The following is a 24870-nucleotide window of genomic DNA, read 5'->3' as shown; positions in this document are numbered from 1 at the left end:
TTCCCGTCATGCTCTGTGGCCCAAGTGTGGTGCCACTACCACCACTTAGTATCAGTGGCATTTTCTACGTCAGTATTAAATGATACTTCCTCAGCTGGCGACAGCTTCCTTTGCTGTTTAACTCCTCTTTGCTTTGCTCTATGGAAACGCTACCTTATATTCAGCGCCCCTCCCTCACTCAGGAACAACTGTGTACACATCATTCCCACGGATTCAGTGGTCTCTTCTGGACTCACAGGCACCTCGTGTTCAGTGCTCGCTGTTCAGACTGTGTGGACTGGATTATGGGTCCGTCCCCGCGGCTTCTCTCTACCGTCCCTCTTCCACGGCTTCCCGAACAGTTCTCCATCACAGCCTCCGTGCTTATTTACCTGCCTTCCCTCCTTCCTCTCTCTAAGCTAAATTCACATAACATTATCCTACTGAAGTTCCTGCTCTCCCCTGTCCCAGTAGTCCTCCTCTGGCCCTCTTTAATGCCTCACCCACTGGCCATGCTACTCTCCTGCACACTCCCCACCCTGACTCACTTCATGTGGCCCCTTTCCATTCTTAAGCCTCCATTTTCTCCTTTTCTGCTATTCTTTCTTTTTTTTTAATTTAAGTAGAGTTGGTAAACAATATTATATTAGTTATATCCTTCCTTACAAGGCTCCTCTATTTCTCAGCTAATCCTAATATTAGCTGCAAAGCTAATATTAATGATCCTTTCAGCTTCAACCTCTCCTCTTCCGTCTCTTGGCCCAAATGTAGGGCCTTCTCCCTCCAGCCAATACCTGCCATTCTTCAAATGACCTTTCAGGCTGGGGGAAACTGCCATGTTGCACCCCCATTCCCGCTCCCCTCATTACCTATCTTGCCCTAAGGAAACAGGCGTCCTTATCTTCAGCCTCCTTCCTGTCAGCTACCAGGCACATTTCTTTCGAACAGACTCAGTCTCCTCCTAACAGCACTCCCTAGCCAGGCACTCTGCCCAGTAACTGCCTCTCACCTCAGGAAAATCTTCACAGGACAGAGGAGATTCTAAGAGTAACTATAATGTGGCATTTGCATGATAATCATTTGTGTCTCCCTTTGGTGCTTTGCCCTCCCACATCTTAACTACATACATTATAATTTCATCTATCGCCTGAACATGGAAATAAGAGATGAAGCTTCACACTGGAGTTGGGTTCCCAGCGTGATCTCCAGCCACTCCTCTCCCACGTGAGCCTTCCGTGCTGCAGGCAAACCACTCAGATTTACCCTGGGGCCTTTCAGGTGACTGCCCTGACTTTACATCAGGGTTCGTCGTAATCCCTCTCCAGGTCCTCCTCATAAAACTTCCCGTTACTATTCAGGCCTCAGTTGGCTCCCATTGTATGTAGCGCTGCTTTTGCAAGTCTGGCATTAAGACCCAACATTTTAAGACTCGTTATAAGATCTTACAGGGTTGCCCAATTCTGCTCCTCGTCTTAACTGCCCGTGCCAGTCCACCCACTCTCACGCCTTTCATGTAGCGCTCGCTCCACTTAGTTCCCAGTCTCTCTCATCCAGTCATGGTCTTTGGTACAAGTGCGGTGCCTTATCCTTCCTGTCGGTACTTGCCAGCCTTCAAAGTAAGCCATCATTCCTTCAGACTCTTCCACTCTTCCTTGGCCGACCCTACAGAAACGCCCGTTACCTACGCAGTTACTTGTTTGTTCAGCTACCGTTTTATATCCTTTCCCGTGGACTCAGTAGTCTTTGCTTTCATGTTCCCTCCACGCCCTTCTACATACATGTGCACCCCCAGACCTCGCGGGGTTCCTGCCACTGGCCGTGACTGAGATCCATCCCGTTTGGGCTCTTTAGCCTTTCACTCTATCGGTCACCCTTGTTGCTTCAAGTAAGATTCCACACGGTACTCGTGCCAACACCAATTCTTACGTAGTCGCTTCCTTGTCGCATCCTCCCTCCTTTGGTTGTCATCTGGATTAGCTCACATCTCTAGTTGATACACAGCTCCGCCCCATCCCCATGTCCTCATGCTGGCCGTCTGTAGTGCCTACCCTTCCTACTCACCCCTTGCATGCTGCGCACCAGCTTAGGTCCTCTGCCTTCTCTCCAGTCTTAGGTTCCAGCCTCCTCATCCTCTCTCTCTCCTCCATGGTCTGTTCATCCAAGTCTCTCTAGGAAATACCTTTCCCTTTTAGCCAACCCTCACACGGCAGGACAGCTTCTACGAGCATCCAGCCTTCCTGACACACTATTCAATAAACTATGACACCCTCACTATCTGGCACATCCCTCCTTCGCTTAGCGTCCCTCTACAGAAGGCAGGGCTGCACCCAGCTCTCGCCCAGTCCCCATTGAACACAGTCACGCGCACTCTGGATGAACTCTCTACCCGCACCCTCTAGGTCGGTCAAGCCTGGGATCTCTGAGGTTGCCAGAAGTAGCGCTTTCTCAGGTTCATCTTAGTTTCCTCATAAACTCTTCATCACCCAAGTCCTTTAATTAACAATTTCCTTGCAAATCGGTGCTTCAAGAGCTAGTGTGCTACTTCCTCCTACTCCTGTCCTTGCTTCTCGCTCTTTCTTTATACTTCTCATTACAGTATGACCTTTACAGCCAAAAGGTGACTGATGAGACCGGTTTTGCACTCTGACAGGACCCCCCATTCCAGATCCTTATTCCACACCCACTCTGCCATGTAGGCCCCCACCCTACAGTGTGTCCTTTTCTTTGCCTCCAGTCTCTCCTTGCTTACTGCTCGAGACTTTTGGCCCAGGAATGCACTTATCCTTCCAGGGGCTGTCCGTCATTCCTTAGTGACCCCTTTTCGTCTGAGGGCAACTTTCATAGTGCTTTTCTGCACCTCTGCTCTTCCCCTGTATTTGTCCTGGCGAAACACCTCATCTTCACCACCCCTCCTGTCACGGCTGTAGCATCCGCGTGGGTCCGGCCCTCCTCCCTGGCAGGAGCCAGGCACAGACTCCTCTTTCTGGGCACTCACTGCTCAACTTGCTCCCACCCTCCCTGGCTTGCCGCACGCTGGACTGCACGCTCCCCTCTTAGTTTAGTGCAGACCTGCGTGGGTTGCAGCAATTGGCCTGGTTCACATCTGTCCTTTTCAGCCCCATTGACCACATCCTGTTCTCTCATTATTATTCCAACAAAGCTTTCTGGAACCTCCTCATAACCCCCTTTCTTATTTAGTCAAGGTCTCCTGTCCAGTGCTTGAGACCTGGCAACTCCCCACCCAATCTCCCCCTCCACCATTCACCACTCTGCGTGTCCTATACACCAGCCTAACGCCCACATCTCTCCCCTTACAGAACATCCAGCACCCCTCTCTTCTCTAATTCTGTGCTCCTGTCGTCCGAGACTCCCCAGTAGTCCTCTCTCAATTCAGTCAGTCCTCACAAGACAGGCCTCACCTCTGAGAACAGTTTTAATGTAGACCTCCAGGGCGTCCTCCTCTCTCTTTCTCCCTTCCGTCACTAGCCTGCCTTTGTTCATGAAGCTCTCAACCTTATGTGATGGCAGGGGACTCCATATTGTTCTCTTGCCACGGAAAGGCCCCCTCCCACCGCTTCCCCTCCTCACCCGGTGTCAGCCATCCTTTCTAGCAATATTGATGGAGCGCTACAGTGGTTCCACTGGAGTTGACCTTCGATTCCCTGAAACCTCTCATTGTACCAACCCCACCCTGTCCTTAAAAACTTGCCACTGCAGTTCCGGGAGCATCATCTCCACCAATACCATTCCCACTTGCTTCCCTATTCAGTGTCTCTGTATCACTTACTTAGACATAGGCATCTTTTGTCTTTACTGGCACAAAAATTCAGCCAGTGTGCGGAGGCTGTGCCCTGCCATAGTTCCTGCTCGACTCCTTGTTCCTCTTCCGCAGCTGCTGGTATCCTCCCTGCTTAATTGGATCCCAGCAGAGGTTCCCCGAACCTTGTGTTACTAATGTCTGTCCTGCCTCCCCCCCTTATTTGATCTTGACCTTTGTCCCAACCACAATCCCATGCTTCATTGTCTTAAATACCTCAGCCAACCCATTCCAGGTCTGTGTTAACTTCCACATTTTTCTTTTCTTCGTCCCTCTTCCTCCCACAGAAAACCCTAGCTGAATTTAACCATGAACATACTTCTGTCAACCCCTCCTACATTAAAACAGATTCTGAGGTCTGGAAAAGTCACTCTCTCTCTATGGGTCAGCCCACTATCATCATGTTTCAACGTGCTCCATTAAATGCGTTTGTCTCTGAACTCGGACCTGTTCTTCCCAGGACTCCCACCAGTGATCCTCAATATCTCCAACATCGCAGGCTCCGGGCTGCCTCAGCTCCCCAGAGCCTGCTGGGAAATGGGTAGCCTTCTTCATATGAAATACAAGGTATTTCAAATTTGTTCCTGAACAAAAACTCTTCTCAGCACCTACCCATTTGCATATCCCTTACTATTTCCAACTACATGTGGCCTTTCTGGCCTCTTTCCTTTAGCTCATGCACCTTCCTCCACACACCCAAGCTCTCTCCATCTTTGGAGATCCAATTAAACTGTTACATCCTTTCAAATGTTTTAGGATGTTCCCAGGCTGGTAATCCTGCACTCCCACACAGGCTGCTATTAAAAGTTATATTAAAGAGCCTGTGGCATTGAGTTGTGGTATCATGGGTATATAAGTGGATCCCTCACACACACATACTCTGTATTTAACTCCTAGACAGTCAGCTATTGGAGAAAAAGGTCACGTCTCAGTCGTCTTCTTAGCTAAGAGTCTAGCACCGTAGTTTACACCTTTACATATAACGTTAACATGTACTGACATTTACTACATGTTTGGAGGGAGTTTAAATTAAAACTGAGCAGAGGAAAAGTCTCATTACCCATATGGTCATGTATGGTCTTTACATCTGAGTCTGTTCTTTCCTGTCCTTGCCTGTGCCCGTGTAATTTTTGAACTCCCCAGTTTCTAGTATTTGTGTACCTGTGCGCCTTTTCCAGACCGTGGGTTAGACCCTTACTTCACCCCCAGGTAATAAATTCCCTCCTCAAGAAAGCTCAGAAATCCCTATCTTCATGAAGGTCACTTTCCAAAAACGTGCCCCTACCTCCATTTCTTATTACTTCCTACCAGTCATCTCAAAACACGTAATTGCCCACTTGCTTTTCCCTGTAAGACGCTGACCTGGCCAATGCTAGCACCTCCTTGCTGCCCTACTCACTGTCGGCTGCAAGTCCACATAAAGCGAACTCCTCCTGGTGGTCCCGGGACCTACTGTCAGCCCCCAGGCCACAGGCAGTATTATCTTTTGAAATGTAGACTCTCTTGTGCTTAGTGTTAATTTAATGATCTGTGTGCTTTTTTACCACCCCTATTTTTGGCTTTGTTAGCACCTAAGGTAGTGGTTCCTACATTTTTTCCACATGTAGCCCCCTTTGATGGGCATGGCCAGGAGCCCCCCGAGTTTCTCCCCTGCTGCTTTCTTTACACCAGCACCAAACAGAGTGGTGCCGGTGTCATCTCTCCTGTAGGTCCTGACCTACAGTGGAGCACGGGCTTTAAAATAAGCCCTTGTGAGACTGGCGTTTGACCAGCTTGCAGGCTGCTTCTGAGAACCACTACCCTAGGCGACAGCGTCGTATGTCGCATTTGGTAACACGGAACACAGTGCTGACAGCAGGAGCTGCTCCCTGAGTCACTGACAGGGAACCCTGTGCCTGCACTGCCCCTGACAAGGCTGGCCTGCTCCTCCTCCCCCAGCTGCAGGCACCTTCAGCTGCACCATGAGGTACACTGTGCGGGACTGCGACCCTGACACTGGGACCCCGGCTGAGGAGGGGTATGAAGACGAGTACGTGGTGAGTCTCCCCTGCGCAGGGGCCCCACGATACCCCTGCACCACTATCCTCCGCGGAAAAAGAACGTTTTTTTAGGAACATCTGACATGAACTTACGGGGTGTTAGTTTTAGTCTTCTCGGTCATAGCTGCGGAGGGCCGGGACTGATCCTTCTCTGAAATGGGAGTGTGTGGTGCCTAAGAGAGTTGAGACTAGCCACTTCCTCACTAAAACTAAAACTCTCACCTTTTTTTACGTCTCTATAATAGGGATATTACAAGATGAAAATAAGTACATGATTTTCATTGAGATCAACAAGTTTTATTTAAAATATCGGGGTGGTGGTTTTGTTCAGCAGCTTTTAGTTGGCTTACAGTGTAGCTGCATCATGGACTGAAGAGTCTCCATAAATGCAGGGAAATTTAAGAAATGTCAACCTTTTAGTGAGTGCTAAGGCCCTGTGTGGCCTGAACTTCATGGCTAGATGTGGCAACAGGAGTACTTTGTACCCCCGGGGTGTGGATGTTGGTCTGAATGTGGCTCTTGCCATATTTCTTGCTTTCCTGTCGTAAGACCCACATCATTAGAGCTAGCTGGACTGCGGGACTGCCCACTGGTTTGGTAGCTGAGCTCTTCCCGGGATGTAACGCAGAATGATAAAGCCCTACCAGTCAGCGCCTTCCATCTCTGTTCTCTCTGAAAGGACTTCAGTTTACTGACCTCTGCTTGCATCCGCTAGCTGGAAGACCTTGAAGTGAATCTGTCTGACCACATTCAGAAGGTTCTGAAGCCTAACTTTGCTGCCGCCTGGGAAGAAGTGGGAGATACTTACGAGAAAGAGGAGACCTTTGCCCTCAGTTCTACCAAAACTCTTGAAGGTGAGGACAATTTTGCTATCAGTGTATTGCCTGACAGCAGTATAAAAACCTAGCGGGAATACTTATTATTCCAGAGAGCACTTCTCTTTAAGTACTGCATAAGCTAATTCACTTAAAAGGCCAGGACCCTGTCACCCTCTACCGTAACTGAGACCACCAGTTCCTAGTCCAGCGGCCTTCGCCCACACGCTGCCCCGCCACCTGCAGCCCCTACTGATGCAGGGGCTGGCCTTTTCTGACCCTGCTGCATCACTCTTGCCAACACAGAAGCCGTCAACAACATCATCACATTCCTGGGCATGCAGCCATGTGAGAGGTCAGACAAAGTACCTGAGAACAAGAACTCCCACTCCCTCTACCTGGCAGGTAAGAAACTTCCATTGGGTCTCCCCTTCACTTCGTTGCAGAATTTGATAGGAAGGGATACGCATGGGCATCTCGTGCCCTGTTGTTGTCCCACTGTATGAGTTACAACTTGAAAGCCTGTCGGAAGCAGTCATTTGATTTAGCTCTAATTGGCATGCTGTCCTTAACGTTGTTCTTTTCAGTTGTGTATCTGGCCTAAAACATTTACTTAAATCTGCCCCACAGTAACCAGTGCCACCCCCTCCCCGATTTGAGTCAGTATTCTCGAATACCTTCTATGTACCTGGTATCATGGGAATAGAAAAGATTACTTCGAATTTGTACGTAGGACTCAATTCCCACTGTAAACACAAATCTCTAGAAAAGCTAAACTAAAATAATAGAAAGGAAGTGCAGGCAGAGCATGATAAAGTCACTAGTCACAGCTTGAGTTCTCACTGTGCTTTTCCTCACCTTTCTCTCAGGTGTGTACAGAGGCGGCTATGACTTACTGGTGAGGTCCAGGCTGGCCTTAGCAGATGGAGTGACCATGCAGGTGACTGTCAGAAGCACAGAGGAAACACCTGTAGAGGTTATCTTGGCTTCTGTTGGATAAGTTTTTCCGGGGCCAGGTGAAGCGGGCTTTCGGGCTAGTGGCATGAACTTCCCAGAATCGTACTTCCAAAGACTATGATTTTGGAGAAGCAAATTAAATGTGTGGCCCTGAGCCAGCAGATCAAGGCAGTGTCTGTCCCCGTGCATGTCTTTGTTCTGTTTCCCCCTTTATGATGCCGGTCAGCTCTGGTGTGACAGTCCGTCTGTGGGTGAGTGAAAAAGCAAATACTGCCCTACGTCCCAGCTGCTTAACTTCATTATATTCTTTAACGTAACGTGTCTGGAAGCTCCTGGCGATGCTGGGAAGCTTTTATCCCAGAGGGGTGGCGGGGGAGGGGAAGGCAGAGTCCGCTTTTGTCAAAATTCATTTTTATTAATAGAAAATAAACACTTATTCCACTTTCAGTTGTTATACTTGAAGTTACTAATTTTAAAAAGAAGAATTTAAAGTAATCACTTAATAATACTGTTTTGACCTAAACAAGGAAAGCTGTAGCTTCAAAAAAAAGGATTCAGCACCATTTGTTCATAGGCCTTTCAGAATTTGCTCTTAAAGTTTCTGGAACTTTCCTGTCTGCAAAGTACAGGAATTGAGGAGCTACGTGAGGAAGCCTCTCTGGGACAGCCAGGGAGGAGTGAGGCAATCGGAAATCAGGGTCCACTCGGCGCGGTAACTTGGGACTGTATGACGCTCCCCTCCCCTCCCCACTAGCACAGGAGGGACACGCTTCAAAGCACTGAGGTATGAGAGTCAGGCTGTTATTTGCTGTTAAAATTGGTCTTTCCAGCTAATAACAGTAAACCTCTGGCATAGATGCTATTGGTCTTTAATGTCCTGTGATTTTTAAGAAATTTTGTAAATAGTTTGGATTGAGTTCAACTTATTCAGAAGTTAACTGTGTTTAATAAGGTTCACTGTTCTGCCAGAGTAAGTGTCTGCTGGTTTAGTACCCTCCTAAAATATACATAGTACGTGTAAGTAAATCATAGTCTTAAAGTACACCTAGAATACTGCATTATTTAAACAAAAACCTTAGAATACTGCATTATTTAAACAAAAATCTATCTTAACACAGTGTGTATAATTAGATGCAAATGATGAAACTACTTCAAAGTTAGGACAAGGGAGACTCACTCTCCCTGGAAGCTGTGCTGCTTAGAAAACGTGAAAAAGCAAGTGCCCTTAAAGCCGTCCAAGGAGAGGCAAGCAGGCACCGTCTCCTCGCTCTTTACTGTAAGAGTCAAACCGGGGCTTGGCCAGAAACTAGCACTCCTAAATATTTCAGCAAGTCCACAGAAATGTCAAGACTTCTGTGCAAAAGAGTGTCTGTCTCTGCAACCGTGAGTAGGAGTGCTCGATGGAGTTTCCTAACAACGCAAAGGCAAGTCCGTACACTCGATCGGATGTCAGAGGAACGGGAGGTGGACTATTAGGTCACCCTTAGTTGGAGCTTCTACTGGCTTTTTACTGTATGCTGTTCACCAGTGTGAGTCAGGTGGACCTTTGTGAGAGAAGAGTGTGTGGTGGCCAGGACCTCTTTTGGGCATTTCTTTCTAAATGGAATACACAACACGTAAGGGAACAGGGGAGGTAATACAGGGAAGCTACTCTCTCCAGCTCAGAAGGAGTTGATGAAGCCCATATATGCATTCAAGAAGCCCATGGGATCCTCTAGCTGTGGGTAGTGGCTAATGTGGTCATCCAGAATCGACACTGTGGACCGCGGCAGCGTTTTCCTAGTGGAAGAGAACAGCATGGAGGTGAACTTGAGGCTGCAGGTGGGGGGAGGAGGTAAGCCAGTGGGCAGCCCCAGTGAGTGCCCCTGTGGATATACTGTGCTGGAAGGGACCAGCAAAGAGCTTATTCAGCTTCTACTTCGGAACTGTGTCTCGGGCAGGTGAGCTTACCAACCCCATGTATGACATACACGCACTGGGTTTGAAATATTCACAATCCAAGAGACGACAATGTGAAGACAGAACACTTGCAGCGCATGTCAAAGCAGGATGACTTCGAGCTCCTTAGGGAAGCACGAGGCATCAAACAAGTGGACCACTGTCCCAGTAAAGATAACAAAAGACCTTCCTTAACCCTGGGAGGAGATGAACGAGGGTGTTTTGTGGAACATTAAGTGCGAGCTATTTACTGCTGGGTTGTTTCTGCTAGGCCATATGAAGGTATGGAACATTCTCATGTGACAAAGTCAAGATTTCATTTTCCAACCTTCCGAGTAAGCACCTAGAGAAAGTAACGACCCATGAGACCCCTCCCACAGTGAGCTCTTCTCAACCTCTCCCCGCAGTTGCTCAGCTGAGGCTGATGAGCTAGCTGGCTTTCCAGTCAACTAAAGCACTCACGTCCCGTAACCGTGACGCATTCCCATTCCTCAGTTCACAGGACAGCGCTTTCTTACCTGCGCGCCTAGGAATGCGTACTGAACATGGCAGTGAGACACAGGCTGTATGAGTCAAGAGACTGTGTAACAATTTCCTGATCTTTACATTCATGTGAGAGTAAGATTCCCCAGCTCATCCTTGACTATACATTTCCCGGATGAACAGCCAGTGAGGTCAGAGATAGTGGCGAGAGCACCGTCGGGCCGAGGGAGACTCACCTGTACAGCTCCAAAAACTCCGGGTAGGGGTTCACTGGGTCCAGGGGTCCGTAGATAAAATGAACTAGGAAAGGGAAGAGGCGCAAATTACTCACAGCTCTTACCTGCTCTACCCCCACGCTAATATTACCCCTCTGAAAAGTTTTCTTTAAAGAAACCGTTTTATGATACAAATTCTAGCTTCTTTCAGTAAGTAGGTTCTAAGAAACTTCTGAGAATAGGCTGAAAGCCGAGTCCATTTGGGCCGTTTTCTTCTATAGTCAGCGCCCCCTTCAGCCCTGCGGCTTTCTCTGTCTCTAAACCCGGGGTGCTGTCATTCTCGAAGTCTCTCCCTCCAGGAATAACTGGCCCTTGACGAAGTCAACTATTTTTTGAGCACTAACTACAATATTATGTGTGAGACACAGCACCGACTTTTTTTCCTTTTTAAATCTGTAAGAATGAAAAGACAAATGAGCAAAAACCACCTATAGCCTCTTGACTACTAATCTAAACAGCTTCCTGTCCCAGAATTCAGCATTTGACGCGGCCGCCACTGGCAGGGCCCAGCACAGAAACCAGCCTATCCCCCGCTCCCGGCACCGAGCGCAGCTACCTGAGCAGCGCATCACGGGGTTTTGTAGACTTCATTCTGTAGCACGTCGCTGGCGTGCCAGACGGGGGAGGTTCTCCAGGTTCCATAAAGGGTGACCAGTTCAATTTGAAAAGGATTTTTTCCTACTATTAGTATGCCCCAAATACTGCACAGCACATACTTTGCCCGCCCCCCAAAAGTATTTGTTGTGTTTCTGAAATTCAGATGTAGCTTGCTGTCTTTATTATATTTTTAGTTGCTAAATCTGGCGATTATTTTAACTCCAGAGTCCCTCAATTTTCCTATCAAAATGTAATACAGAAATACTCACTAGGAATAGTTACAGAGGCCAGAGCTCCGACCCAGCGTCTTCTGAACTTCTTCCTCTGATTGATGTACTGTAAGAGACTACACAGCGCAGGTAAGTCAGCAGGAGTAGAACAAGAAACCTTTGTTGTGAGAGGGATGCGAAGGCCTGACATGAGCTTCAAGGGAACGCAATGTATGTTTTCTTAATCCAGAAGCAACTTGGCACTCCTGGGGTTAGCCCATCTCTGTTAACCCCCAGGTAGCTACGGCGGTGATCAGGCCTGCTGTCCACGTAAGAATTAATGTTTCTCTGTGCCCGTGACACAGGAAATGAGCTCTAGGAAGGCTGCAAATTAGTTTGGGTTACATGTAACAAAAGCCCAGGTTCGGATTGTGCCTCTACCAGTAATTAGCTCTGTAACTCAAAGGTCTAAACATATCGTTTGACCGTTTTCCTCCCGTTTAAAATAAGAGGACTGCACTACATGGTCTCTAAATTGACGTCCAGTTCTGAAACTGTAACTGTGGAAGAGCATACGCACAAAGCTACAGGCTCTGCTTTTCATCTGACCACAGATGAAGTGGAGGGTTTCTCCTCCTACAGGGATGAGATGCCATGGCCACATTTTAGAGCTCGAACTCGTGCATTCTGATTATTCTGCCTGGAAACTCTGGGAGTTACAGACCTCAGCTGTCACCTCTTAGAAGTGGTGCTTATGTTTTGGAAAGGAAAGTATGTGGGAATTTTAAAAGAGGGTTTTGTTTCGCAATTTTTTACTTTAAAATGAGTCTCTGGGATCCCGTGGGGGTTGGGGTGGGAGGGAGGAATGACCCTCTCTCCCTCACGATTCCCAGCAAAGCCATCAGTTAAAGGAATGGAAGCTCCAGTGACCCAGCTGGCAAAGTACAGGGCCCTATCTCGAGTAGTTATGGACGTCACTATCTCTAGGTCCCTCTGTGAAAGCAGCATGTGAACCAAGGCGTACGAATTCTTTGTACAAGACAGAGAAACCGCCCTCTTAGTCCTTGTCACTACAGAAAGGATATGGAAGAGACTTGTACTTTGAGAAAGGTGCTAAATGCCTTTCACAACTATGATTAGACGTGTTGAAGCATTTAATATTAACAAAAAGTCCGAAGAAGGGCTTGCCAAAGCCAATCAGCCAGTTACAACTGAATTAGCGTGAGAATATGCAGCTGTTTATCCAAACTTTTTGTGCCACGTGGCTCAGGGCTCAGTCTATTATCCATTTCTTTTCTCTTAGAGCGTGGCTTTTTTTTGTGCACCTCATTAGGTAATAGCCCACCTGCTTGCGGGATGGCAGAGCCAGCCAGGAACAGAAGAAGCAATCCCCTGTCTCCCCACGTTCCAAAAACAGCCAGTCTAGAAACCAAAGCAAAGGTATCTCACCTGTCGATAACTAAGTTTCCATCATTGTTGCGTATCCCTGCCCACATGTCCCACAGCTCACTCTCAGACGGTCGGGTGTACGGCCCAAAGACGGGGGTGAGACTGAAAGAGTCCAAAAAAAGCAGAGAGTCATGTGAGAAGAATGCAGAGTGTCAAAGGTGACTGGAACCTCAGAGGTCATGTAGTCTGACCCTGAACTGACTCATGAATTCCTTCTACTCCTTCCCTGGCAAGTGGCTAACACCTTCGTTTTAAAATATCAAACCCTAGGATTTGGCACAGAATTTTAACAGCAGCAACTTTTCACTGCGCTGTTCCCGGGCAGGAAATCCACCTTTGACGACAACTTACCCTCGAGAGAACACGAAGAAGTTCATCAGCCGGGTGAGGATGGGCGACAGCACTCCTCCATCTTTGAGAAGCTAGAGGGAAAGAAGTGGAAGTCGAGAGTCCAGAGAGAGAGAGAGAGAGAGAGAGAGAGAGAGACAGCCAGCCCGCAGAAAGCCTTTATACTAAAAACTAAGAAAGAGACTTTAGCAGAGTCTCCTGCTGACAGGTTCAGTCGCTGGCTATTTTTTTCTTTTGCCTACGCACATGCTTCTCTGATGGAAAGCACACCTATTTCTAATTCCTTTTAAGATTACATTTCTACACGTCACGGAATCCCTAAGGTTTTTAACTGATATATTCAACTTTAGATGAGGATCCCAACTTGTTCCAACATCAAAGCTGGTGGCACAAACCTTCACGTGGCTGCATTTCTCCAAATATCTGTTGATCTCTCATTCTCAGAAAGTATTAGGCTTTAGGTAGGGGCCACTGCCACTGTTTATTTGCGTAAGAAGGAAAAAACTAACTCCGTTAATGTAAATTGTTGAGCAGGATTTTAACTACAGCCTTTTACAGCAGAAAGGACCCTTTTAAAGGTCCGGCATTATTTATGTCAGTTTAGATCGTAAGAGCTAATGATCGAGTCAGTGGAGTAGCCAACCTTTTGGAGAAGCAGAGGACGATGAGTCTCAGGAAATATACCTGTAGGAAAAGAAGAGACTAATGTTAGTCATTTTCTGACTCCTTTCGGGCAAATGTAGGCCTGTTACTGGAGACCGTCTGCCCTACTCACTGTCACGTTTGGGTCCTTCATGGCTAAAAAACGAATTGCAAATAAAAACTGAGTACCGTCATCTGAATCCTCCTCTGTGGAATTCTGCGTTTAACAGGTCACATCATGTCCTACTGGGATTACTTTCCAGATTGGAAAGGTAGAGAACCGGGAAAAATACTGTCTACGGTGACCGACACTGCTGCTGATTGCGCGTTTCCTCCCATTCCGCAGAGCACGGTGTAATGAAGGGTCTGGGCAGCCGGAGAAACCAGGGGTCTTTCAGGAGATGTAAGTCCAAAAAACTACCCCCTTAGATTTTTTCCTTTTTTCTCCAGAGTTAATGGGAGAAAGCATAAGCATTGCTTATAGATGACAAAGACGTCTCTCCCCGTCTGCCCTTGCGTATTCGGGGGGCCTTTGGAGGTCCGTGGATTTACAAACCAAGGTCAATGGCATGCTAAGGAGAGAATCTCCACAAGGGCTCGTGATCAAGCGGTCACTCAACTCTAACTGAAACATGGCACGGCCATCAGTTAAGAGTTTACAAAACCACAGGGGTACTAGAAGCACCTGTGGCTCCATCCTTTCACACCCCGCTGCAGTTGTTACGGGTGTTGTGGAGTATTTACCCTCCTCACCACCACTGCTACTGCTAGCTGCTGCTAGACCCACCACCAGACCTTGCTTCGATGCATTTAAAAAGCACAGTATTATTGTACTTATAACAGCTTTGTATTAACTAAATGTCATTATGGTCCGTTTACTTTGTAATCCTATTTTTTTTAATACTTAAAAACATTATCTTGAGAAAGGGTCAATATATCTCACCAGACCTCCTAAGCCATTCGTGGCACAGAAAAGATAAAGATCCCTGGTTAAATGGTGTCCGTCTGCAATACCATCGGATTACCATGTGGATGTCACTGATACCTAAACGTGCCCACGTCACCTTCCACCCACCGCCAAGGCAGTTACCTCCGTTTGACAGACAGAGACTCTTTATGGTAAGCCGACCAGATCGATTCTGCTTGAACCTAGAAACAGGAGGCAAAAGCATCTGAGTGGACCGGCACCAGTGCGGCGGCTGAAGACAAACTTCCAAGAGGCAAAGGGCTGCAAAGAACCCAGCACTGTAAATGAGTAAGCCCTGTGACTAGTGCACAGGTCTGTGGCTTCACTGACCTGTAGAGAAGCTCCTGAGCAACGATGTCTCCATAATCGTGAGACAGAAGGTTGACCCTGCGGTTCTGAAGTCCCAGATGCCGCAGGAGAGCCTCCACAATGCTGGCCTGCTCGAATATGGAGTAGTGGTGTGGTCTCTGAGGGGAAGCAAGCGCAGGTGCCCGGGATGAAGCCACGAAGGCAGATCTGCCTGCCAGCCCGACCCCTCCACCTCGTCCACCCCTGGCCCTCGACCCTGGTCCCGTCCAGATGCCGCTTACCGGTTTGTCACTAAAGCCAAAGCCTAAGAAATCGAGGGCGATCACTCGGTGGAACCTCAGCGTCAGACCTTCCCAAATCTACAAGAAAGAAAGAGAAGATTTGGACTTTTCCATCCGCCCTTCCCCTCCCACCTCAGCAGCATACGGGGTTTCATCCCTTCCTCAGCCTAATAAACGGACTTCAGTATGGGGGAAATCTGCATGATCCATCGCTAGCCCGTACGTGAGCCTCCTGCAAAGCGCTGTATTCCTAATAATTAATCTCCACTGAGGGAGAGAGTCCAGCATTTTTAGCTTGGCAAGGATCCTTCCCAAACTGCCAGTTTCTCTCCCCTTTGCCATAAATGAGTAACAGTTCTACGTTTAATCCTATTTTATTAAGCAATTCAAATGCAAGAGAACCTTGCGGTGCCGACAACGAAATCCTTGATTTTGGATTTTTATAGACATAGTAGGACCTAGAAAGCCTGAATGCATTACCTTGTACCAATCATAGCTGGATGTTGGGAAGCCATGTAAAAGCACGACTATCTCCGGACTTCCAACCACACCCACGGAGTCTGGGGAGAAGGGGGGAGAAGGGGGGAGAAGGGGGGAGAGCCATTAGCCAAGCCCGGTGAAGACAGCCTTGACGATACTAAAATCCAAGTAATCTGGGAAAAAGGACACAAAATCCCACCCAAGTTAATGAAATTTAAAAGTAGATTTCTTTTTAAAATGCAAGTTTATTACTTTCGATAAAAACAGGCATTTGATTTTTTTTTAAATCTGTATATTAAAAAAAGTATAAATAGCACACTTTATATGAAAATACGTAAAGGGAGTCTGCTTAATTTCACCAAGGGTTTTTTTAAGCATTTCTCCCATTACTGTGTATTATTAATATGTAAATTGCTTTTCGCACTAAAAAGTAAACTTTCAGTTTAATTATACAGTTAAACGTATATACAATCATAATATATATAAACTAGGAATTCTTTGTACCTTATCATTAAGGGCCTCACAAAAATTCTCTGAAATATAGCAACTCTTCCTCAGCCTTGTGAGTACCTTAATTAGCACTGTTTGCCCCACACTGTAATTTCCCAGAGATAAATATCAAAATCCAGTATTGAAAGCACCATGCTCAAACAATTGCAAAATTTAACAACTATAAAAAATTATTAATATAGACATGAACATTTCTTAATGGATAAACATCTTCTAAATTATCCAACCCTTTAAATAGTAGAATCTTTTTTTTTTTAAGATTTTATTAATTTTTTTAGAGAGAGAGGAAGGGAGGGAAAAAGAAAGGGAGAGAAACATCGATGTGAGAGAGCAACATCGATTGTTACCTCTCATACATGCCCCGACTGGGGACTGAACCCGCAACCCAGGCATGCGCCTTGAACGGGAATCAAACTGGCGGCTTTTCCCTTTGCGGGACAACGCCCAACCAACTGAGCGACACCAGTCGGGGCTAAAGAGTAGCATGTCTTGCTAATATTAGATTAAAACTGATACATTCAAATACTGCCAATGGCGTAAGAATTCAAAAATAAGGCTTGCAAAATAATTTAGTCAGAAGCAATTTAAAATTTTATAGATTTTTGCCTACATGTCTTATTCATAGACTCCATTCAAATAAAATCGTTCTATTTACAAATAGTATAGTTTGAAAATTTAAAGATAAAATAAACATATATGTAAAGACTTCCTGTCGACATTAACTAGAACATTGAAAAACTGGAAGCAACCTAAATGACCAACATCAAGAAAATTATATACTTACTTAACTGAATATAGCAAATGAGAGGAGGTCAGGAGCAATAATGAAAAACGGTTTTATGACAAACATTTTTCGTTATTGCTCTTGACTCCCGCCCAAAAGAAATCTTTTCCTATTCCTTTCTCAGGTGCTTTACCTGTAGACACAAGGTTAACGGACCTATCTCCAAGTTCTGTTAGAGAGATTACATGAAATGATAAAGACGGAAAATATAACTCAATGTCTAGCATATGGTAGTTACTTAATAAGTAGGAGTCACGACAATAATTATCATTACCAAATTAATTTGTACAAAGGCGTAAAAGACTTCAATCACAGTTCGTTACGCATGTAACAATCTTTATAAAAAACCAAAAAAAATGAAATCAGGAATTTGGGGGGGAACAGAACCAATGGTAGGTTGCTTTATCTACGAACAATGTCTGTATTACCCAGCGCTAAGGTGATCCAAAGAAAAATATCAGTACAAATCAGGCTACAAAAATATGTGTATATTCTAAAAACATCAGTTCTACCGAGATTAGAATCTCAATTCCACCAGCTCCTCCCTCCCAGCGGTTTTCTGTTTTCTTTCTTTCTTTTTTAATCCTCACCTGAGGACATGCTTAGTGATTTTAGAAAGAAGGGAAGGGGGAGAGAGGGAAGCATCAACTGGTCACGTGCCCTGACCAGGGGTCGAACCCGTGAGGTTTTGGTTGCGGGACAGTTCTCCAACTACCTGAGCCATCCAGCAAAGGCCTGGCAGTTTTCTTTGGGTTTTCCTTCCGTTAAGGGGGGTTTGGTCCATTCTTTCAAACACATTTCCCAGAAAAAGGGGGTTTTCCCCTCCATCACGGAGGGACAACAGAGACCAGTGGACACAGAATAAGCACTGCGCTGGGGCCTTCGGGGGCCTGTACGCACGGGCTGTTCCAACAGTCCTGTTCTTACCCTGGTAGAAGATGCGCAGTCCCTTGTAGGTGAAAAATCTGCCTGATGACTTCCAGGAGTGAAGAGCAGGGGAGAGCTGGGGGGGCGGGATGTGGAGGTAGGCTGCAAGCAGGGGCACCGCCAACAGCCCCACCTGCACCCACCACTCCCTCATCCTGTAGGAAAATCAGAGACCAGGTAAGCAGTCAGGTGACACTGTACACGTCTACAAGCCCCAAGCTGGTGAGATAGGGTGGGAAATTGCTGTACCACGTGGTGACTTTCTAGCCCTCCTATGAACCATGGCGGAAAATTTTCCAAGGAGAACGTAAGAGCACCCCTGCCTGTTATGGCAATCGCCATATTTGCTCACCATTCTAATTTTCAGGAAAAAAAATACATTATTTTAATATATAATCTTCCTCTCTTTCTCCCCACTTTAACCCTCAGCCCCTCCCCTTGCGCTGTTCCCAAGACCTGGAGAGGTTTCCCCATGAAGTAGAAGGAAGATTACTGAGGGGCTGCGGTGCCCCTTTCCACTGGCTTTGACCAAGGCTTTCAGGGGGGAAAATAACTTCCTTTACATGTAGTCTGAAAGCTCTGCCACCACCAGTAAAATTTTACATGTCTTTTAACTAATGTTTTAGAATATATGTGTGTCTCTGTGATACCACATAACCTTCAGCAGAGATTTGCTCTTGATTTTTTCACATTTACCACCCCCCAGCTGACCCCAGTGAAGGCCACGACCTGGACCTGTGTTGAGAACGTGCTCGGGGTGCGGAGTGTGTAAGAGTAGGAAGCTGGGTGCGCTCTGTTGCCTACATAAGCCGCCTTGTTGTGACCCTGAATATCTAATCTCTGGAGAGGTCAGGGCAGCGGGTTCCAGTTCTGCTTTTCTTAGCAGACTCTTGAGGAAGCCCCCATTTATTTAATTTCTTAGGACTCCCTTCTCACCGGCCCCCCACCAAAAAATAAGGCAGGGGTCATACCCAACACCTGGGAATTGATTTTGTCCTTGGAAGGAGAGCATGGTTTACACACCCAACCTTCCCTTCCCTGCCCAGGACTTCAAAGGTCCAGGCTAATCTGTCCCTAACGACAATGAGTGCCACAGGGCAATCAGAAACAGTTCCCCCTGCTTCTCTCTTATCACTCCTGATGGCCGCCAGGGAAAGAGTTAGCAATAGAATGGAAGTTCTCTCAAAATAGCGGAAGTTGAAATACCTTCAGAAACTAAAATTAAAAAAAAAAATCTGTAAGTAAGAGAAATGAATGGTCAAAGCCCTGGGGAAAACTGCGCTGTCTGAATACACCCCTTCCACACAGTTCCAGTCTGGCCACAATCCCCACCCATCACAAGGTAATTTTCTTAATGCTGAAACAAGCCTGTGCGGCCACAGTGGGAAAATAGCCACGTCCCTTAAAGAATATAGGCTCCTTTGCCTCTTCGATAGGTACCACTACAGCAGACTTTTCCCCTCCGACATACCTGTCCATAACGCAAACCCCGTTGGTGACTCGGACTACCTTTCAAAGTAATATTAGAAAGTGATTCAAAGAATATCTGGAATGTGATGATTATACCTCAGTTTTCACCCCGCAATAGCACCAGGCAACATCCCACTATCTCTTTGAAAGATGAGATGACAAAAAGCATCAGGTTTAGATTATCATTTTCTCAGAGCTATCTGTACAATATACCCCAGCTCCTGCATCTTCAGGGGCGCATTTCATCACGCCTTATCCCCAGCTTCTCCTCTCTCCATTCAGGTCCCAGCAGCCTGGTGTCTGCAATGACTCAGCAGAGTCAGGGAGGGGTTACTAAAGGAGCAAGTAGGACCCCCCACCCCCACCCAGCGTGTGTGTTGGGGGGGACATCCATACTCTGCTCCTGGACACCCCCACCTTTCACACCTTCCTTCCCTTTCACTATGAGAAAGCCAGAGGCCACCCCCCAGAAAGCCGTTTTCTGCCTTTATCATCTCAGGAAAAATGCCCCTAAGGACGTTTTAGGATTTTTTTTAATAGGGACATCGGTAAGCAAAATGGATTCAACATTTTTGACCAAAATCTCCATGATTTGAGGAGCGATGAGTCAAGAGAACAAATATGGCAAACCCCAGTACAAACCTTCTGGAAATTAACCTTTCCCAGCCCTGATTTCTTCAGCTTGTAAATGGGAAAAATCCGTTTAATACCACCAGACCTGCCCACCTTACGGCATCTCGTGAGACTAGGAACTACTTTGTAAACCAATACCAACAATTCATGTGTAACACGATGATTGACCACATCATCCTTCTCACTTTGCTTCTTATTACTCAAATCTCAAAAATACTTACGCTCGGTGATAAAAGCGAATGCAAGTTCTAGTCACACCTATGCAGTAACTCACGCCACGGCGACACCAGGGACTTCAAATCCTAAACTGCGCCACAGCAATACTGGAATCTTGACATTCTAAATTGCGCCAGGGTGGCATCCGATTTTAAAATCCTAAATCGCGCCAAGGTAAAACCCAGGTCTAGAAATCCTATATTGCGCCACAGCAATAACCGGGTCTTGAAATCCTAATGGCAACACGGCAATACCTGAGTCTTGAAATTCTAAATCACGCCAAGGCAACATGGGGGGTCTGAAAATCCTCAATCGTGCCAGGGTGATATCCGGTGTTAAAATCTTAAATCGCACAGAGATGAAACCCGAGTCTAGAATTCTGAAATCACGCCAGGGCGACGCCGGGGTCTAAAAATCCTAAATCGCGCCAGGGCGACGCCCGGATCTAAAAATCCTAAACCGCGCCGCGGCGACGCCAGGGTCTAAAATTCCTAAATCGCGCCAGAGCGATGCCGGGGTCTAAAAATCCTAAATCGCAACAGAGCGAAGCCAGGGTTCAGAAGCCCTAAATCACACTAGTGCAATGTGGGTGTCTAGAAATCGTAAATCACAGCAGAACGATGCTGGGGGCTAAAAATCCTAGAGCGCATCAGAGGCAAAACCAGGGTCTAGAAATCTTTAGTCGCGCTAGGACAATGCTGGGGTCTAAAAATCTTAAATAGAGCCAAGGTGACGTGCCGGGGTTCTAGAAAGCCCGTATCCGGGAGATCCGGACTTCTACTGCGGGCAGAAGTGACATCCCCTTCCAATGAGATAAAACCCCCAGGGCCCGCCGCCCAGGCCCCCATGGGGTTTTTCCCTCCACTGCGGGAGTCGCGGTCCGGCACCCCAAGCTCGGACACGCAGAGTACCCATCCGCTAGCCAGCACCCCAGTGCCAGACGGCGGCCGAGAGCGGGCCACACCCCCTAGCAGCGGCCGCGCGCACCCACCTGCGGAGGCGATCTCGGCGCACCATGGCTGCGTCTTATCCCATGCCGTACGGTGCACCGATCCAGAGCACCGGGGCGCCCAGGTGCCCGCAGCCACGCAGGGCGGCCACAGCCCGCGAGGGCGGCGCCGGCCGCGGCAAGCAGCGATCGGCCACCCGGGCGTGCGCTGCGGCACTGCGCGAGGCGCGACTGCCGCAGAGGAGGCGCCGGGATGTGCTGGTTGCCGCGGCAGCGCAGAGCCAGTGGGCACCGTCTTTTAGAGACCACCCGCGCCCCGCCCCTTGCCCGCCCACAGCGCCGCAGTGTCCCTCCCACCGCAGCCGCCCTCCCTCCCTACAGCCCCCGCTGCTGCTGCCGCCGCTGCGGAGACAGTGTGTCGCTCTCACCAAAGCTCCTCTAGGGGGCACCTTCAGGGCGTTGACCCCCGCTACCATCCTGCTGCTCCCTCACGGTCCCCCAACCCTGGGCTCCAGGTTCTATAGCAGAAGCTCTTCTGGCAAGTTAACGCCGCCGGAAAAGACAACAGATCCCTGAAATCCTAACCCTCCCTTTAGACCACCGAATGCCCCCCACCCCCACCCCGCAGCCCCAGAAGGGGCAATTAGACCTCAGGTGTGGCACCTGCTCGCACCCGGCGCCATTCCCAAGGTGTGGGTTCTGAACTAGGCGAGTGCCCGATTCGAAGCAGCGGTCCACGAGTGCCCCACACCTCCTAGAACCCTAACTGTGGGTAAGGGCACAAACAAGTGGCTAGGGAACGCCAAGCTTTGCTGAAGGTACCACCGGGATAGTCGCCTGATTAATGGGATGGCTGCTTCGGAGCTAAAAGGTCTTGACTAGCGGAACGCCTGAGTCTCTCACTCTGCCACTGGGCACATTTCCTTTGCAGCAGCGCGACGTGGGCCTTGTACCAGAGCCCAGCCGCAGCCTTCCCGCGGCACCCACTCCCAGCAAAAGACCCGTCCTGCTCCAGAATTAATGATCATCACAGTTATGAGACCAAAGCTCCCCTTTATGTAAGATTGAATTCACCATACAAGGGCCCCAGTGGTACAGAAAAGTGGGAAGGATTTTTTTTCTTCATCCATAATCATTTAAAAGGCATCTATTATGCCTTTGAAAATAAAAGTGTAGAGAATCACAGTGTCTGTGTTCATTTGCTGGCTGTAAATTGAAATTCTGAGGAACGCACGCAGGCTGCGAGCGAGCCAGGCAGCCCGAGCAGGGCCGGCTCTCTCCAGCAGGGGCGCTGCAGGTCTCTCTACTCTCGCGCCTAACTGCCCCTCAGTCCAGAGCGCGGACAAGCGCTAATGGCAAAGGCCGGCCCAGCAGAGCTCACCACGTCCTAACAGTGCACCAGAGAGCGAGGGACACCAACCACACATGGGAGAAGCCACCATCTAAACACAGCTATGAGCATGTCATCGAAACGTGTGGCTCAACCCAAGGTACACTTCTACTGGTGTCCAATTAAGGGGGTCGTGAAACGAATGTTTCTTTAGCACCTACAATCCACGAAGAGGCAGGGATACAATTATGGATGAGAACCTGCCCCAGAGCAAGAGGCTGACCGTCCGGTGGGGAAGACAGACAAGAACCGATGCGGCTTAAATTTTCCCTTTAATTTCCTGGCCACATCTTGTGACAGATTGGCCCCCTCCCCAAACTTGTAAGGCCCTCAAAGGCTGAACCCAAGTATCATTCAACTTTTGTATCCCCAGAGCCCGCCACAGTGCCGGCCACAAAGCAGGCCCCTAATAAATACTGCATGAATAAGTCCAAGAATTTGAGGGCGCACAGAGGAGGAAGTAATTAAGGGCAGGGGGGAAGGGAAAGGGTTGTCTTGAATGATGAATAGACATTTAGCAGAGAAACAAAGAGCATTCCAACCCGAGGGGACGGCATTCGCAAAGCACGGGAGGCGCCCGGCCGCACAACCTTTGGGGAAAACTGCCAGTCCTTTGGGCTGGGGCGCTGACCGAAAAAAAATGAGGCTAGAAAGAGTATTTCATCCTAAGGAGTTTGGAATTTGTCCTAAAGAAAATGAAAAGCCACAGATGGGTTTAAACCCTTTACGGCCTTAACTGGTTACTTAACAAAATTCAAATTAGTCCCTTTACAAATGGAGGATTACCTATTTTAACTAAGCACCACCTTTAAAGGCTTGAATTACTTTACAAAAATTTGAATCGGTCCTTTCAACAGAGTAAAGGCTTTCCAATTTTAACTAAGACGACAATAGTACCAACGTTTGCGTTACATTTTTTCATATTTATTGTCAATGGGAACTATGAACCCTACAAACAATTCTGCACTTTCCTTGGCCCGGCCAGAAGTACCCGTGTCCGAGATGAAGGCAATTTTGTATTTCATGGACTGAGCGCTCACAAAAGACCTGATTCTGAAAGAGAGGGGACGTGTCCAGCCACACAGAACAAGCGGGCCGACAGGAGGGAGACCTGGGCGGAGGGGGCCAAGGGAAGCTCTTGGAGGCAATGGGAATTCTAAGTCTAACGCTCAGGAAAAACCTTCCTCGACAAAATGGCAAGGAAAATCCTCCTTGGAAAAGGAGAGATGGAGGTTGGCAAGGACTTTGACCCCAGAACTTGGAGGGAAAAGCAGTCCTGTTCAGAAGAACCACCAGTGCGGAACTAGGAGTCCCAGAAAGGCAAAGCACACTAGATGGAGATCAGCTTGGCTAAAGGCAGGAAGTTGCTTTGAAAAAGTCAAGGGAGAGAATGCTAGGGATAAGGCCTCAGGAGCCAAAGAGCTCATTAATTTTGTAACAGTGCCTGACTTACTTCCAAACAGAAGCTTCCTCAAATGGTATGAAACCCTTGGAGCGCTTGAGAAAACCCACAACCCTACGCAAATCCAATGCCAGCCCCCGACTCATTCTCAGTCTGCCCTTTCAAATGTTGGCTACTGACGCCACACTTGACCTACAACACACCTGACTGACCTCACAGGCAGCAGCATTCCCTCAGCTAGTAGCTTATCACACATTCCGGTTACGTTCCATTTCCAAGACAGTCCCACACAATAAGACCTCGAATGAGTGCCAAAATCAGGGTAGAGAGCTTGGTATTCATTAATTAGCTCACCGACGTACCACAGCAGTAGGAAATCAGCGGGGCTGGGACCATGGGCTCAATAATCATATTTTTCTAACCCCTGTTTGAGATCCGTAATTTGATAAGCACGGGGATATTTATGGAGACAGCAGGACAGAACTGGGACTGCTACTTTCAGGAGCCATAATTACCAATTCAGATAAACTAAAGAAATTCCAGACGGGAAAAACTTGGTGGAACAGCAGCACGTGTTAAGGAGACTTAGGGTTTCAGTTGATGCGGCTTCTATGTGATATGTTTCCCAAAAAGCCTTTGTAGGTTGTAGACTGTAATTAGAGAGGTACCCGGCGTAAACTAATCCTACTCTATTCTGCTAGTTAGACCTCACAATAAGTATTTTATTCTGCTCTACAGAGCAGACATGAAGAGACGCATAAACACACAGGAATTCGTTCAGAGAAGATCAATTAAAATGCATTGCAAATTATGTCAATGAATGTGTAAAAGTCCTCATATTTTAAGCTGCTACTACAGCTTAATTTATCCCTGAGTTATTCAATTTATCCCTGATCCTCACAATAACTTGGTTAGACGAGTATTACTTCCACCTTTTTCAGAGAAGAGACAGCAGCTCACAGCACTAACGGTTAGTCCGTGGAGGGACTGGGAACTGAGCGCAG

General features: G+C 47.6%; 2 protein-coding genes across 2 annotated transcripts in view; one reads left to right on the top strand and one right to left on the bottom strand.

Moving 5' to 3' along the window:
- The window catches only part of COPG2 (COPI coat complex subunit gamma 2), a 145581-nt gene extending 137807 nt beyond the window's left edge, over positions 1–7774 (top strand). The window contains exons 21-24 of the mRNA XM_024554967.3: positions 5735–5832; positions 6551–6689; positions 6957–7055; positions 7520–7774. Coding sequence (XP_024410735.1) covers positions 5735–5832; positions 6551–6689; positions 6957–7055; positions 7520–7650 — 467 coding nt within the window. The 3' untranslated portion in view covers positions 7651–7774. The remainder of the gene's footprint in view (positions 1–5734; positions 5833–6550; positions 6690–6956; positions 7056–7519) is intronic.
- A 114-nt stretch (positions 7775–7888) lies between these two features.
- MEST (mesoderm specific transcript) lies at positions 7889–21334 on the bottom strand. Its single transcript, XM_024554968.3, has 12 exons — positions 21117–21334; positions 17807–17961; positions 15586–15665; positions 15106–15183; positions 14846–14982; positions 14639–14697; positions 13550–13590; positions 12910–12980; positions 12559–12660; positions 11170–11246; positions 10265–10328; positions 7889–9386 (listed from the first exon to the last, which is right to left on the bottom strand). Exons 1-12 carry the CDS (start codon positions 21140–21142, stop codon positions 9269–9271), a joined length of 1008 nt encoding a protein of 335 aa, XP_024410736.2. The 5' UTR covers positions 21143–21334; the 3' UTR covers positions 7889–9268.
- Between the last annotated feature and the right edge of the window lie 3536 nt (positions 21335–24870).

Source organism: Desmodus rotundus, chromosome 6, assembly GCF_022682495.2.
Source record: "Desmodus rotundus isolate HL8 chromosome 6, HLdesRot8A.1, whole genome shotgun sequence".
In the NCBI taxonomy this organism is placed as follows: Eukaryota; Metazoa; Chordata; class Mammalia; order Chiroptera; family Phyllostomidae; genus Desmodus; species Desmodus rotundus.
The sequence above is the reverse complement of the archived record's forward strand: the minus strand, read 5'-3'. Positions and strand labels throughout refer to the sequence as shown.

Excerpts from the sequence above, each read along its gene's own strand:
- MEST (XM_024554968.3), bottom strand. The coding sequence starts at position 21,142 with ATGGTGCGCCGAGATCGCCTCCGCAG. Across the intron at positions 17,962-21,116 it reads CGCCGAGATCGCCTCCGCAG|GATGAGGGAGTGGTGGGTGC; the intron begins GTGGGTGCGCGC and ends ATTTTCCTACAG. Across the intron at positions 14,983-15,105 it reads TTGGCTTTAGTGACAAACCG|AGACCACACCACTACTCCAT; the intron begins GTAAGCGGCATC and ends GCTTCCCCTCAG.